This window comes from Micromys minutus (genome assembly GCF_963924665.1).
Source record: "Micromys minutus genome assembly, chromosome: 1".
Classification (NCBI taxonomy): Eukaryota; Metazoa; Chordata; class Mammalia; order Rodentia; family Muridae; genus Micromys; species Micromys minutus.
The window spans coordinates 104,376,805-104,392,432 of NC_137969.1; the positions used below are offsets into that span (position 1 = coordinate 104,376,805).

Genomic DNA, 15,628 nt, shown 5'->3' on the forward strand with positions numbered 1-15,628 from the left:
CCTGGCGTCGGGAAAGGAAAGGTGTGCAGACGACCAGAAGGACTCTAGCTCAAGGGATGACTTCAGGACGGTCAGCCTGGAGGCTCCCCATTCTCTGCCCCACCAGGTGTCCAGTTCCCACTTCGGCCAGCCCTGCCCACCGCCAGGCAGGCGTAGGCAGGACCTGACTAAAGTTCAACACTAGCGTCTTGGAGGGCGCGCCCAGGGTGTGACTAGAAACAGCCACGCCTTCCAGCGACCCGCCCCTCGATTAGGCCCCGCCTCCACCTCGGCAAACTCCACTGACCACTGCGGAGCACTCATGATGCGCCGATCGTCTCAGGGTCGCCTTAGGGGCCGAGTGAGGCCCCGGGGGCGTGCTGGGAACACAACGCCGGTCCCAGGGAACCAGACAGGTGAGGGCTGGGGTCGCAGGTCTCAGCGCCTTTTTCACCGACGGAGAAATGGAGGGGCGAGGGGCTTCTGTGCTGGAGACCCGTCCAGGAAGGGGGCGTGCATCGTACCGCCAGAGCCTTCTCGAGAACGAACTTTCTTGACTTCCCGCTGATCCAGCGGGTGACCCCAGCTGAGCCGAAACGGGGCTGCAAGCGGCCCGAAACCAGGCGGCGGGCACCTCTTAGCGTTTGCTCGGTATCGGCGACGGTCGCCCGGCACAGTCCCACACGCTTGCGGAAGTCGGAGCCGGCTTCACCTGGTGGGGTGTGCGACCCAGGGTTGGAGGGAGTCATTTGGGGTGTCTTCTGGGCTGCGGAGAGTTGTAATCTTTGGTGACTACTCCAGCCTCACTTTACAAAAGGGAAAGTGAGCCTGTAAATGAGGAGATGCTGAAGTTATCCAGCAACCAGGACCCAGGTTGGATCTAGGTTATCAAAGGTCAGAGGTCTCCGGGAGGAGGGAAAGTGGTTGTTCAGTGTGCTGCGGAGGGTTCTGCACTTGGTCTTAGCCAAAAGGGCGAGAAACGATGCTGATGTCAGCTTTGCTAACTCTTAGAAGCACCACCAAAACCGCATTTCTCCCAAGAGCTCAGTTCTGTGCATCTAGGAGGTGCTCCGCCTCTGTGGAGGGCTTAGCTGCATTGCACTGGAGGAAGAAGATCTAGAGGCACACTGCTCTCACCCAAGCCCAGTGCTTTACAGCCTTCATAATGCTTGCGACCCTTTAATACAGTTCCTCGTGCTACGGTGACCCCCAACCATAAATTTATTTTCGTTGATAACTGTAATTTTGCTATGTCTGAATCCTATTGTAAATACCAGTGTCTTCTAATGGTCTTAGGGGAATCCCTGTGAAAGGGTCGATTGACCCCCCCCCCCAGGTTGAGAAACCCTTAGTGGGTTTGATTCTTTTGATACCATTCCATCCTGTCAGCCCATTGCTGGCCCCACAGGTGTGGCTAGTTTGGGCTTTCTAATTGTTACTCCACAGGAGTGCCTCTGTGTTTGAAGAGGCTAACCTGGGCCTGGTACTACTGAGGAAAGGGGACACTCTTGTGAGTACTTTCTGCCTAGTAGTCTGGAGGAGTAGTAGGTGTCACCTGCAAGGAGAGGTGGATGGCCTTGCCTGAGGTTACCCCACTGCTTTGGGGTGGCCTGAGGCCCTGCTGAGTTTGCAAACAAAAAAGCTATTTGCATAGGAATCTCTGGAGAAAGTCTGAGAGTCCAGTGTCTCACTTGTCCTTTGCTCTGCCTGGCTTCAGGAGCGCTCTGTGTCCTCATAGTGTGTCCTTTGCGCCCAGCTTCCAAGCATGTTTCAGGCCCAAGGCTCCTTGTCAGAGTCTGAGTGGTAGTCCTCTCTTACCTGGGATGAGTCCCTACCCCTGTGCCTCAGTTTCCTTATGAGATGCAGGGCAAGCGAGGTATCCCTGCCCCCAGGCTGTGGACAGGATTAGCAGAATAGACTCTGTTCTTGAAGAATAGAGTCTGCGGGGCTTGCTTAGCAGTGGCCTGCCTTGTTTATTTAATGGGCTGGGAAGGGAATGGGAAAAGATGGGGTCTAAAGCTTTGTGGAGTTAGTTTGGTGTTGTCAAAAGATAATTGGGAGATAAAGCCACCGGGATGTGTGGTTCCCACGGTCTGTAGAATGGGCCCATTATTGAGGTATTCTGGAGGTCTATGTTCTGTGTGTAGGACTCAGGGCAGGACTAAGAGTGTTGTCATCCCCCAAACCCCCACTTAACCCTGGTCTTCTATCTAGTCTCGATAGAGGGTTTGGCTCTGTTCCCAGGGCAGCTCCTGAACTCCTTGGTCCGGGAGGTTTTCCAGGAACACAGGGTTCCAGTGGCTGGAAGCCACCTCCTGCTAACTCCAGAAGGGACCTTGAGAAGTATGAGAAGCTCAGTGAATAAGTGCAGGTGGGCCTTTGAAATGTGTTCTCAGCTTCACCCCCGAGAAGCTTCCCTGCCCATCATTACATAGGAGAAACTGAGTCCTAGTGATAGCCAGTATGAGTCAGCATGATGCTCCTCTCCTCTTGCCAAGGAAAATGGATCTCTGACTCTACACCCCAGAAGAGTCAGAGATCCATTTTCCTTGGTTAGAATAATCTCTGTTCTGCCACAGAAAGAGAACACATAGTCCATGGTATGAAACCCATGGTTTCAGGGGCATAGGAAGATGGGCTCAGAAAAAACAGATGACTTCGGCGAGGACACAAAGCCAGGCTATGGGTCTTACATAGTTAGTATTAGGTCCTGCTGTTAGAGTTGTCTGTGTATGCATAACTCAGTGATCTTTTAAAAGTCTGAATCCCCCCCCCCCCCACAGCCTCTGCCAGCATAAAAGGGAACCAACGTAGTAAAAAGGTCACCGTGAGGGGATCTTGGATCTCAGGAAGGACAGGGCGGGGGGGGGGGGGTGGGATGCTGGCCCTGCCTGTGGTCCAAGGTTCCAGATAAAAGATTAACAAACAAGGCTCTTTCCCAAGGGATCCAGCTGGCCTCAAGGACTGGGGGAGGCGAGAGGAGGAGGGTGGTGCCCCTCCCAGAGCTAGTTCGATGCACCTCAGAGTGGAAGGACCTGGGGACAGAGCTACTGCAGGTGGACTGGGTTGAGATGTCAGGTGGGACAGGCTACAGACCCTCATGGGCTGGGCAGGTGGCCTTGCTGTGCCCATTTGTCCTTTGCTTCATCTCCTATGCCTGGAGGACCAGACTGTATCTTGTGTGTTGGATCTTAGCTTTTCATATGAGCATTAATCCCATTCACTTTTCTTTTTCTGTTGCTTTTCACTCTCTTGAAGATTTACTTCTACCAAAAAAAAAAAAAAAAAAAAGTGACCCTCAGGGTTCCCAAAGTAAAATCTATACCAGAGATGGTGCGCAGGGGGTGGAGGGTCAGATGAATGGGCACAGTGAAGGACTGGGGGATGTGCAGTGTCCAGTGTCCAAAAGCAGTATACAGAGAAGGCTCAAAGCTATTGCTGTCAGCTTAGCCAAGTGTCTTCCTGAGAACCCAGGGTGTCCCCTAGCTCAGTTAGGAAATACAGTGTACCTGCTGGGTCTCGAGGGGCAGTTTTGAGCAGTAGAGGAGAAGATGGAGCTTGATTCATAGGTGTCAGGCACGGGGAGAGTCTGTGAGGTGTCGAAGAGGAATAGCTGTGGATCTGTAGGTTGAGCTGGGAAGGGCATCTCTCTCTCTCTCTCTCTCAGTACCTTTTTGTCTGTTCCTTTACTTTCTGAAACAGGGTTTCTCTGTGAGGTCTTGGCTGCCCTGGAACTCACTCTGTAGACTAGGCTAGCTTCTAACTCAGAGATCCACCTGCCTCTGCCTCCCTGGCGCTGGATTTAAAGTTGTGTGCCTTGAAGAGGTCTCCTTGAGTGGCTTGTGCTGGCCTTGAATTCACTATCTTGTTTCACCCTCCTGAGTATCTTCACCAGGACACCCAGGGGTTGCAGGCTTCACAGACTTTGACAGCATATCTCTGCCTGCCCAGTGCTTTCTGTACATTTATTTACAGGCCATCTAAGGCAGAGGAAGCCAGGGTGTCCACCTTCGTGTTTGCCTTGATCGGGTCTGTGGGTCTTAAGCCTTCTCTTCTAGAAGATGTGTTCATCCCAGAGTAGAAGTCACTGGCCTTGCAGGCCCAGGGATGGGTAAAAGAGACCCCAATGGGGTCTGGGGAAGGAGGGTTCCTTGTACTGTCAGCCTGGCTTGGAGTGTTTGAGCTAATGCTAAAAGTCCTAAGGGATGTAGTTCAGTTGGTAGTGTACTTGCCTGGCATGCATGATGCCCTGGATTCCATCCCGGGCATGGTATAGACCTACTGTGGTGGCACACAGTAATCCTCTCACTGAGAAGGTAGAGACAGGAGGACTGAGAGTTGACTCAAGGTAGTCTGGAGTACATGAGAAACTGGCTCAAGGTCTACCAAGGCACTAATTCTATGAACCAGCCCTGCCTCTGTGTCTCGACCATGCAGGCAGCCCCACCTTCCCTGTGACCCAGTAAAGCAGAATACCCATTTTACAGATGGGGAAGTCTGAGGTCAGTGTGAAATATGGGCTGAAACTTGCTGCCTGGATCAGATCCAGGAGCCTATGTGTTTATCTCTGCTCTCATATCAAAGGGGAAAGTCTGGGGGCTTGGGTTGGAAAGACGGGGCTACTCCCAGTCAGGGCCACTCTCTCAGTGCTTCCTTCAGCTCAGTTTAAAGGAAGTTGGGCCTCCCTGGCCGGATGTCTCCTTGAATAACACAAGGAGGAAGGGCTCATGCCCATTGTCACCTCTGTCCTTTGACCAAACTTCTCTATTTACCTTGTAATGGAAGAACAGTAGTTGGCAGCTGGGGCTCTAGACCCTGTGAGTCCTCTAGAAAGGTGGCTAGAAATGCCATGTTTGGGACCAGGACAGCAATAGAAGCCTCTCTGTCCCAAGTCTCTCCCAGTTTACCTAACCCAGCTGCTCTTTCCATCCTCTTATGGGGCTGCCATCCCTTTGTTAGGCTTGCACTAGAAATGATCCATGCTTTCATTTAGCTCTTTAATTTGACAAAGCTCCTGGGCTTCTGACAGCCAGCATGGCAGGGCTGGCTAGCTCTCTTTCCTTGGTGACTGTCGGTGGCTTCACCCTTCATCCCCCACAGTTAGGAGGCTCAGTGACAGGGCAGGAAATCTGCCTTTTAAGATTTGTGACTAGCTGGCTGTGAGGTATACCAGGACCTACAGCCTCTAGCTGAGGAAAAGCACCCCCTCCCAGCAGAACCCTCCCCAAAGCACCGGATGTGGCTGTTGACAGACATAGCGTGAACCAAGTGGGGACGTCGCGGGGCCCCACCCGCTCTGCAGCTAAGATGTATTTAGGGGAAGTGGACGACAGTGGTTTCCTTGATGAGCCCCAGACATTTCATCCAGTCCTCTCAAAACGCCGCCTGGTGTTCCATTTGCAGGAGATGAGACAAGTTCAGGGTAAGAAGGCCCCAGGTGATAAGGGCAACTGTCAATCTATACTCTCTGGTTCCAAAACCTCGAGCTGGCCCAACTTGGGTTCACAGAAGGCTTCAGTCTGTCACAACCTTTCTATGTGGCACATACTTGTGCTGCTGGCCACCCCTACCAGCCAGAACCCTTTGTGATAAAGTTCTAGTTTATTCAAGTGCTGTGCTGGTGGGCCACTTTGTGTGTTGGTGGACCACTCTGAGTGTTGCTACCCTCTGCCTTCTCTCTGTCTATCCGCCACCAAACTGGTAGCAGGTGGTGAGGGTGGGCTTCCTGTCTGCTAGATCAGCTGCAGAAGAATGCAGAAGTTGCCACTCTAAATTGAGGACTGGGAAGTGTTGGCTGCCTGGCATCCTGGGGAAGAGCCCTGAGGCTGGCTTTCGTCTGCCCAGCTATGTCTACCACAGCTCTAAAATCCTATGTCCACTTCCCGGGCCATCGAGATAGTGTAATTCCATAATCTAGAATACTGCAAGAGCAAAGGCGTAGTGTGGAGTCTGATTGATCTGTGAAGTCAGTTTCCTGCAGTCTGACACTGACGTTTATGGAGAGAGAGCTGGTGCTCCGTGCAGAGATACAGGACTCTGGAATCAAGAGTTCAAGTTTTGACCGGAGGTGGTGGCATATGCCTTTAAGCCCAGCACTTGGGAGGTTGAGGCCAGCCTGGTCTACTACAGAGTAAGTTCCAGGGCAGCCAGGGCTACCCAGAGAAACTTGTCTCAAAAAAAAAAAAAAAGACAAAAACAAAAAAAAAAACACAGAAAATTCAAATTATGCCTTTCAGCTAGTGACCCACACAGCCAGTGAGTTACTAGGTTACTTTCATGACAAGCATTTTACTGACTGAGCCAGCATCTCCCTGGCCCTTCTGCATCTCTGTTTAAGGACAATATTGCTGTCCCTGCTTCATGGCATTTTGCTACAATTTGGGGCTATGCATTATTTTTCTATTGTTGTTTTGTTTTGCTTTGTTGTTTTTGGTACCTTGGTGAGTGAATCTGTGTTTCTTACTGGAGATGTGAATATTTTCCAGATTCTTGCCATCTCACCAGGCTCTGAGGTGAGCCTCCTGTTACAGGACTAGAGGTAGCATCGTGGATCATGCTGTGTATGTAGCCCTCACACTCACCAGACTTTATCCAAGAAGGCTTGGCTATCACTACAAACAGCCTGGGGAGTCACTTTTCTACCCCAAGGGATACTGGTCTTCATCATTATCATTAGTTATTGTATCCTGTTAGGATGGAACCCAGAGCCTCAGTACATGTTAGGCAAGTGCTATACCACAGGGGGATACCACATCTTTTTTTTTTTTTTTTTTTTTTTTTTCATTTAATCTCAGCCACCTTGGATGACTTCGTGGTTAACAGCACTTGCAGGTGGGTGACACTTTCAATCCCAGTGCTTGGGAGGCAGGTGCAGCTAGCCTCTATGATACCAACAACAAAAGAGCACCCACTACTCTTGTATAGGACCTGAGCTTGTCTCCCAGAATCCTTTAGGTCATTCACAACAGCCTGCAACCTAGCTGTAAGGAGTTAGCCCTTTCTGGCCTGTGAGGGCGCTTGCCCTCACATGCACACACACACACACACACACACACACACACACACACACACACACACACACGCATTATTTAAGAAATAAAAAGCTTAGCCACCTTGCTGAGGGAAAAATCAACTATCATTCAGGCGTCTTGGCTTGCTGTGTTTGGTAAGCATGTTTTCCTGGCCACTGGCCAATGTATCTCTTGTGTTCCTTGCTTACACATGAGTTCAGTTTTAAAAGTAAATATGTTTAACTCTCATTGGTGAGATCTCTTTTCCGATCAAAGAGATTGGAGTTTTGTTTACTTTCTAAACATCTTTTCCTAATTTGTTCATCTGAGTGAATGTTTACCTTTCAGTTATTAACAGGTAACAAATGATCACTTCTCAAGTTTCTCTCCGTCCCTGCTGCTTTGGAACAGTGCTTTGCTAATCACTGTTCCCAATATTGTCACTTATTGTCTTAACACAATGCTTAATGCAATCCTTAACGCAATAGATTTCCTTAAGGTCAGCCCACAGCTCCGGAGGGCCTCCTGGGGGGCTGCGGCAGCTCTCTCTGCCCTCTGCTGCCCACAAGGGAGCCTCACAGCCACCTTTCTCTCCAGGAACCTGTGCTCAGCTCCAGCCCCCCCCTCAAGGCACCTTGCAAGTTGTCCGCGGAGATGGCACTTCACTGGGGACTGTGCTCATATTCCGCTGCCCCTCTGGCCACCAGATGGTGGGGTCTGGCCTCCTTACTTGCGCCTGGAACGGGAGCACTGCTGACTGGTCTTCAGGAAGCCCTGTGTGCAAAGGTATGGCCTTCCCCTTCCCGAGCTGCCCCAGCTCAACTGCTGGTGGGATGGGGGATGGGGGTCCCAGATGCTGTCACATCAAAGGTAGTTGGTCCAGTCATAGGCTAGCCCACACTGACAGTTCTCTTCCCACTGCTGCCTGCTCTCACATTTGAGTACAGATGAAGTGCTGGCTTCAACCCCTTGCTGCTACCCTGGCCCCTGATTGGTCCCTAGTGCCCCCTGAGCGGACACTCTGTCTTCTATGACGTGGGGAAACAAACCTACCCACTTCCTTACCTACCCTCTTTCCTTCATGACGGCCTCAGGCAAACCCTGACAGGTGTTCTAGGTGCCAAGAATTCTAGGAACCAGGAGTACAGAGGGCCAGGATTGTGCCAGCCCTGGATCCCCTGTCTCAGGGAAAGAATACTCATTCTATTTGTCTGGTTGTATGTGTAGAGCCTGTCTTGACTGTCCAGGGCCTTGTGTGGCCTTTTCCTAAGTGAAGGCTAGTATATTACATTAGTGCATAGATTCAAAACAGCTTGGTGCTTGTGTGTGTGTGTGTGTGTGTGTGTGTGTGTGTGTGTGTGTGCTGAGTATGTACAGAGCCTTTAGCATCCTTTGTTGGCTCAATCTCTTGAGATGAGAGTATCTGTAAGGACTAGGTTCTGAGAGACTGAGAACCCAAAATGGCAAGGATAACCTGCCAAGGACATAACGGGTGGTGTCTGAGTGACCTAGGAATGAGCCTTATGGTGTTAGAAGGCCCCTGGGGGCAAAGGGCACACCCTTGCATCTTGCAGATGATTCTTAGCTGTCCCCTCCCCCTCCCCCATTTCACAACCCTTCATCCACTATTGGCCAGAACAGGTTCTGTCTCAGAGAGCTGGAGTCTAAGCTCTAGGTGAGCATGCAGTCAGGGGGCTGGAAACGGCCTGGGGACTTGGACTGTGTAACCCATGGGAATGTTATGCATATACATGCTTGTTTGAATTACAATCTTGGGATCTCTTTTTCAAAGAATATTCCTGAGAATCTAATGGCGCATGTTCTCTGTAACAGCTGAAGTCGTACAGCTGACCCTGTGCAAGGTTAGCCTTGTCCGTCATTTCTGCTTCTTTCAGGAAGATGAGCTGAGCAGGCCCTCCGATGAGGTTTGCCCACATGTGCCTTGTGAAAATCGATGGCGCCCCACTGGCGCACCCTGTCAACTGGCTGAAATGCGCCCTTCTTGAGAATGTCTTCCCTAATAAATCCCTTTAAATATATTCTTTCCAAACCGCAATATTGGCCAGTAGAGCCTAAATGACCTCCCCCAAAATGGACCCTCCTGGGGACCCCACTCTAACGACTCTGAGCCTAGCAGGTCAGTGCCAGGAGCTGTGGTTTTCCCTCTTAGCTGTGCCACCGCACGAGACCTTCGGCTTCAAGGTGGCAGTGATCGCCTCCATCGTCAGCTGTGCCATCATCCTGCTCATGTCCATGGCCTTCCTCACCTGCTGCCTCCTCAAGTGCGTGCAGAAGAGTGAGCAGCGGCGTGCCGACAGGTACAGTGGCCTCGTGGCCTTCCAAAAGGTGTGCTCAGCTGTGAGGTGCTTACCACATCTGCCAGGTGCCCTGACAGTGTCTGGGGGTCCCACAGGTCCATCTGGCCTCATGGATATATGGCTCCTGGGATATTGAGGCATATAGCTGGGCTGTGAAGACACAGGGCATGTATTTGTGGGGGGGGTGGCGTGTGTACATGCATGAGTACATGCATGTAACCTTTCTGTCTCTGTACGTATTGGTCATGAATGAATGTGGAAGTCACAGAACAACCTTGGGTGTCTGTCAGGAATTCTGTCTCCACCTCTTGTCTGCTTATAAGAGTGCTGGGATTACGCATTGTGTATTACATGAGTCCTGGGAATTTGAACTCATGTCCTCATGTTGCACAGCAAATGTTTTACCCACTCTGCCATTTCCCTGTCCACATACAGGGGACACTTAGTGAACCTACATACACATATGGCAGTCTGTTGTGTTGGAGGCATTTTGGGCTGCCACAAATGGATAACCCCTACATATACATCAGGTGGGCATTACTGTCCTCACAGATGTGGGCCTAGGATTCCAGGTGTGCATCACCACACCTGTGCACCCCCACACCTGTGTACCACCACACCTGTGCACCCCACACCTGTGTACCACCACACCTGTGTACCCCATACCTGTGTACCACCACACCTGTGTACCACCACACCTGTGCACCCCCACACCTGTGTACCACCACACCTGTGCACCCCACACCTGTGTACCACCACACCTGTGTACCACCACACCTGTGCACCCCCACACCTGTGTACCACCACACCTGTGTACCACCACACCTGTGCACCCCATACCTGTGTACCACCACACCTGTACATCCCCACACCTGGCAGTAATTGACTCGTCTTTCTCATTGTTTTATTGTGTTAAAACACACATATAAACTCACCATGTTATTCACTGTTTAGGGTGCTGTTGAGACAGGTGAGACAGCTCCATGGGTAAAGGTCCTACTGTCAAGTCTAGAACCACACAGTAGGAGAAAACTGAAATGGATAAGCAGACTCTTTTTCTTAAAGCAGTGCTATTTGTTCTGTGTCATTCACAACAAGCAGAGTTCAGCAGTCAGCTGTTCATGCTAAAACGTTCCACATTTGTTTGCTAGGTTGCTTTTCATTGGAGCCCGCATGCTTTTCCCTGTCCCTGGCTGTTAACATCTGAACAGCACAGGTGTCCCGTTCTCTCACCTAGTGACCTGCTGCTGGTCAGTGGGCCACGGCCACCCAGAGCCAAGATGGGCTGTGTAGAGGTGTTTCTGCATGTACAAGCTGTTGGGAGACAAGGGGTCTATTTAGGACCTTCATCCTGAACTCTCTCCTCCAGGACGACACAGCTGTGGTACCAGCTGAGAGGCGAGGACCTGGAGACCGTACAAGCTGCCTACTTGGGCCTCAAGGGACACAACCACAATAACAGCAGCAGCGTCGGTGGTGGCAATGGTGGCTGCAGTGGTGGCAGCAAGCCAGGGATTCAGCACAGCCAGGCCCATGACAACCACAGCTTCACCACGTAGGTTACCTAAGTCATAGGGTAGGGGTGTGCTAGGGGGACAAGGCCCAGGAACGCTCTTTCCAGACTAATCATGGCCAGGTCCTGGGGCACTGGCCACCTCACATTCTGGGGACCTTGGTGTGCCTATTTCTCCTGTGCCTCAACTCCCAACCCCTAAGCTGTTCCAGTGCTCTGGCCCTCACAATTGCCTATCTAGTTTAAACTCAGTGGGATGTGAGGACTGCAGAGAACCTGTACCTCCTCTGTCTGCTATGCCAGAGTCAGCCTCAGTCCTCACCCCTCCCTCCCTCCCTCCCCCTCTCCCTCTCTCTCTCTTTCTCTCTCCTGCTGGGCCTTCACATTCCCTCTCTTTCTCCTCCTAGCTCCAGGTAGACATCAGCTATGGCTTTTTCTTGGTGCGCTTTATCTTTCCCCTAACTAGTAAAAGCACAGTCCTTCTCTGTGTGACTGTGTTGGCCTGTCTGTCTCTAATAGGGTCTCATGTAGCCCAGGTTGACCTCAGACTTGCTAGGTAGCCAAAGATGATCTTGAACTCCTGATTCACCCACCTCTGCCTTCCAACTGCTGAGATTACAAATTGGCATACTTGGCCTGTGTGATGCTAGGGTGAATCCAGGGCTTTGTGCATGCTGGGTGAGCACTTGGTTACCTGAGCCGAATTTTCAGGCCCAGAACATGCCTTTTCCGACTCTAGAACCTGTCTACCTTGATGGTAGATGGAGTAGAAGACACCTCCAGGGTTGCTGCTGGCATTAATGTGCCTGACTTTGTGCTCAGCATCAGGTTCTGGGGCTCTTTAAATGGAAACAGGCTTCTGTCCTTCATGCTATAGACTCATGATGTTCAGGCTGGAAGTCTCATACCCTGTCCTAGTTGGGGCTTCTATTCCCATGGTGAAATACCATCATTAAAAGCAAGGTGTGGGAGAAGGGGTTTATTTGGCTTACACTTTCATAACACAGTGCAACTTTGAAGTTGTCAGGACAGAAACAGGAGGCAGAAGCTGAGGCAGAGGACATGGAGGAATGCTGCTTACTGGCTTGCTCAGTCTGCTTTCTTATAGAACCCAGAACCACTAGCCCAAGAGTGATCCTACTCACAGTGGGCTGGGCCCTCCCACATCAATTACTAATTAAGAAAACGCCTTGCAGCCAGATCTTCTGAAGGAATCTTCTCAGTTAAAGTTTCTTCCTTTCAAATAACTCTAGCTGTGTCAAGTTAATATAAAACTAGACAGGAAAAAACCCAGCATGGTGGCATACGCCTTTAATCCTAGAACTTGGGATACAGAGGCAAGCAGATATCAGAGTTTGAGGCCAGCCTGGTCTACAATGTACAAGGGGAATTCCAAGAAGCCAAGACCATACAGAGAAACCCTCTCTTGAAAAACAGAGAAAGGAAAAACCAAAAAAAAAAAAAAAAAAAAAAAAAAAACAAAAAACTAACCAGTACAAACCCACTGTCTCTTTGGTGCTTCCCCACTCGACACTGAGCTGTGAATTCTTATCATGGGTCTTCTGTGGAGGCTTCTACCAGATACTTCTCTGTTGCTGGGATTAAAAACACCACGATCAAAAGTGGCCTCCAGAAGAAAGCTTATTTTGATACCAGAGGCAGCACGAGTAAGCTGAGACTCCTTCTCAACTGTGCATAGCAAGCAGAGGGCAAACTAGAAGTGGAGAGAGGCTGTAAACTATCAAAGCCCACCCCAAGTTGTGTGCTTCCTCCAGCAAGGCTGTACCTCCAAACAGTGCCACCAGCCTGGGCACTAAGTGTTCAAATACATGAGCCTATGAGGAACATTTCTCATTCAAATCCGAGCAGCTGCTCTCCATCCTTTCACAGGGTCAGAAAACACAGATGTTTACATTTCAACTCATAACAGTAGCCAAACTACTGTTACAAAGTAGCATTGAGAATAATTGTATGGTTGTGGGTGGGGGGTCACTGCAGCATGAGGGACTGCATTAAAGGGTCATAGCACTAGGCAGCTTGAGAACCACTGAACCAAAGTCACAGACTACAGAGACAAGCCTGTGGTCTCTGAGATGATCCCTTAGGTCCCTTTACTATGGTGGCATGAGGGGGTTCTGACCATGGGCTAAGAGCCCAAAGTGATCCTCCTAGATCTGCTGCGATTTGGGAGTTACCAGGTGGTATATTGACTTGAGATTCCAGTGTCTTTTGGAGCAGCCACAGTACGCTCTTTAATTCTTTCTCTGTTCATTTCATTGCTATCTGTTCACATTGAACTTATGTTCTTTTTTTTTTTTTTTTTTTTTTTTTTGAGTCAGGGCCTCATATAGCCTAAGCTACCCTCAGACTCACTATGTGGCTGATTATATACTTAAACTCAGGATTGTTTTTGTTTGACTAGTTTTGCTATGTTTCCCAGGCTGTTTTGGAATTCCTGAGCTTAAGGAATACTCCTGCCTCAGCCTCCTGAGTTGCTGGAACTATAGATGTGTACCTGGCTGGTTTTCTTTATTAAATAAGGTAGCATCTTTGGGCTAATCCTAGGAGTGGATTGTTTAAGCCAAGTAGTTTGATTCTTTGTCCCAGAGTTCTCACAAGTTTTGCCAATTCTTATGGGGAAAGTTCTTTCAAAGGGAGGCTATAGAACTGTGTATGGAATTATGTTTCCCTACCTGTTGTGTGAAAGAACTTTCCCTGGGGAGACTCAATACATGTTTCATCCCAGATAGGGATCCCACAAAAAACCAAAGTATAGATACCACCTAAGTCCAACTTGGTGAACCAGTGCATTTTATTAGGGTTACCTACAGGAACAGAAATGATTCAAAGAGCTACATCTCCAAGGCCTCCATGAGTGACAGCTCCCAAAATTTGGGAACCTGGAGCACACTGCACATCCAGCAGGCAGCCCAATAGGCTGGAGAGAGTCCCTTCCAAGTGACTCCAGTTGATCTAAACCTCTTTCAGGCAGCTCAGCTGATTTCTGCTCCTCCACGTCCACCATCTTTGCAGCTCAGCTTTCTTGTCTGATGGAAAACTTGAAGCTTTTATTGTTTACTTTGGCAGGGGCAGGCCTGGTGGATCTGTCAGTTTCAGGGACTGTCCTGAAGTTCTTTTGAACTGTTTACCTTGGTGCTTAAGGAGCTAACCTACAGGATAGAATGTTGCTATTTCAGAGGGGACTGTTACTCTACTGGGGAGTAGGAGTGCTCTAGGTGACTTGCATGGTCTATGCCGAGGGGACTACCACAAGAACGAGGATGCTGGTTTAATGGCCACTCTGGGAGTCAGCTCTAGTTGGTATAGCTCAAAAGGCAGGAAGTAGGGAGTGATGCGAGATGATTGGGCTCAGAAAGGGTTCTTTCTGCCCAGGGCTGACTAGCACAGTGAAGGTGCATAGCCCTGAGCTTCAAAGCCCCTGGCCTTGGACCCAGGTAGAATGGTGCTCTAGACCTGAAGCCATCTGCCCCTCTAGCAAGGCCCACACTGTCTTGTTATTGAGCCTACCTTTTGTCTTGCTGTGAGTACGTGATACTATCCTAAATTCTCCCGGATGCTTGCTGTCTTCCTAAATGAAGGCCCTAAGTTTGTCCCACTTATTGTAAGGTTAAAAAACACTTGTGCCAGCTGACAATAATGACACATACCTGTAGTCCCAACACTCTGAAGGCAAGAGGAGCTCCGTGAGTTTGAAGCCATCCTGGTCTATCTAGCCACAGGTCAGCAAGAATTACAAAACAAAACATCAAAAAAGAAACATGTGCCAAGGATGGAACTATATTACGTCATAGCTCAGACAACAGAGAGCTTTTCTTACATACTTGAAGCCCTGGATTCAATTCCCAATACCATGGAAACTGTACTTGGCGTCACATGCCTGTAATCCTAGCACTTACTTGTTATTCCATTCGAGTATTCGCAAGACCTCTAGGCCATTAAGACCATTGCTTAATTTCTGCTACCTCACAGGGAGGGATGGAGAGAGCATTGGTCTGGGAGTGTATCCTGTGCAGGAGGTAATGCTGGAAGTGACTGCCCAAGAGAGTCCACCCACGGGAGGAGAGGCAGACGGCACCATAGGAGAGGGGCATATGTGAGAGGAGGCGGGTAGCCAGGATGAAGGTAGCTGATGAAGAGCTCGTCAGCCTGGAGAATTGGTTTGTGAGGGAGCTGAAGAGAATTGGAGGTATAGAAGGGAAGGTTGGAGGACATAATCCAAGGAAAGGAGGTGATGTCTTTTCCTGCCTGGGACATCCCCAGGTCCTGGCCAGGGAGCTGGGCTCCTGCAATTCTCACAGACTCTGAAACATTCCCAGCAAGTTTCTTTTGGCATGAGAGAGCTGAGATCCAGGAAGATCCTGTGGCAGGGATTTGGGGAGGGTGGCATTTCTAACAGGAGATGGCCCCTTAGGCAGTGGTGTAGCCTGAGTCCATTAAGGCCTTGGGTGAGTCCAGAAAGGACCATCACTCTCTTCCCCCGGCTCATGTCTTTTCTTCCTACAGAGACCTTGGTGACACCAGAGAGCAGTCTGGTGTGACCCACAGTGTGGACAAAGACCCTTGGACTTTCAGGATGGGAACTCCGAACCCTGGTAGCTCCTCCAGCTCTCCATGCACCTACGTGATGGTCCACGCAATGAACTCTGCAGGGCTGGCCCCTGGAAATCCCATGAGGCCCAAAGTGTACCTTCCGGGGTGACCCCACTAGCCAGAGGCCTGCAACTCAACATTTGCCCAGATGGATCTGGGTCAGGGCAGTCACCTCCAGGTAGAGGGGGCCTTTGGGA

At 50.1% G+C, this 15,628-nt stretch overlaps 1 protein-coding gene across 2 annotated transcripts; it reads left to right on the top strand.

The window, feature by feature from the left end:
• Positions 1-304: 304 nt before the first annotated feature.
• Positions 305-15,540, top strand: SUSD3 (sushi domain containing 3; the record flags this gene model as incomplete). 2 transcript variants are annotated; one of them, XM_080929512.1, is made up of 5 exons in its annotated part: positions 305-395; positions 7,587-7,775; positions 9,160-9,307; positions 10,677-10,862; positions 15,345-15,540. In XM_080929512.1, the coding sequence occupies 5 exons, from the start codon at positions 305-307 to the stop codon at positions 15,538-15,540; spliced, it is 810 nt and encodes a 269-aa protein (XP_080785638.1). The 2 variants fall into 2 exon arrangements, with proteins under 2 accessions (XP_080785638.1, XP_080785639.1); XM_080929513.1 differs by lacking the exon at positions 7,587-7,775.
• Between the last annotated feature and the right edge of the window lie 88 nt (positions 15,541-15,628).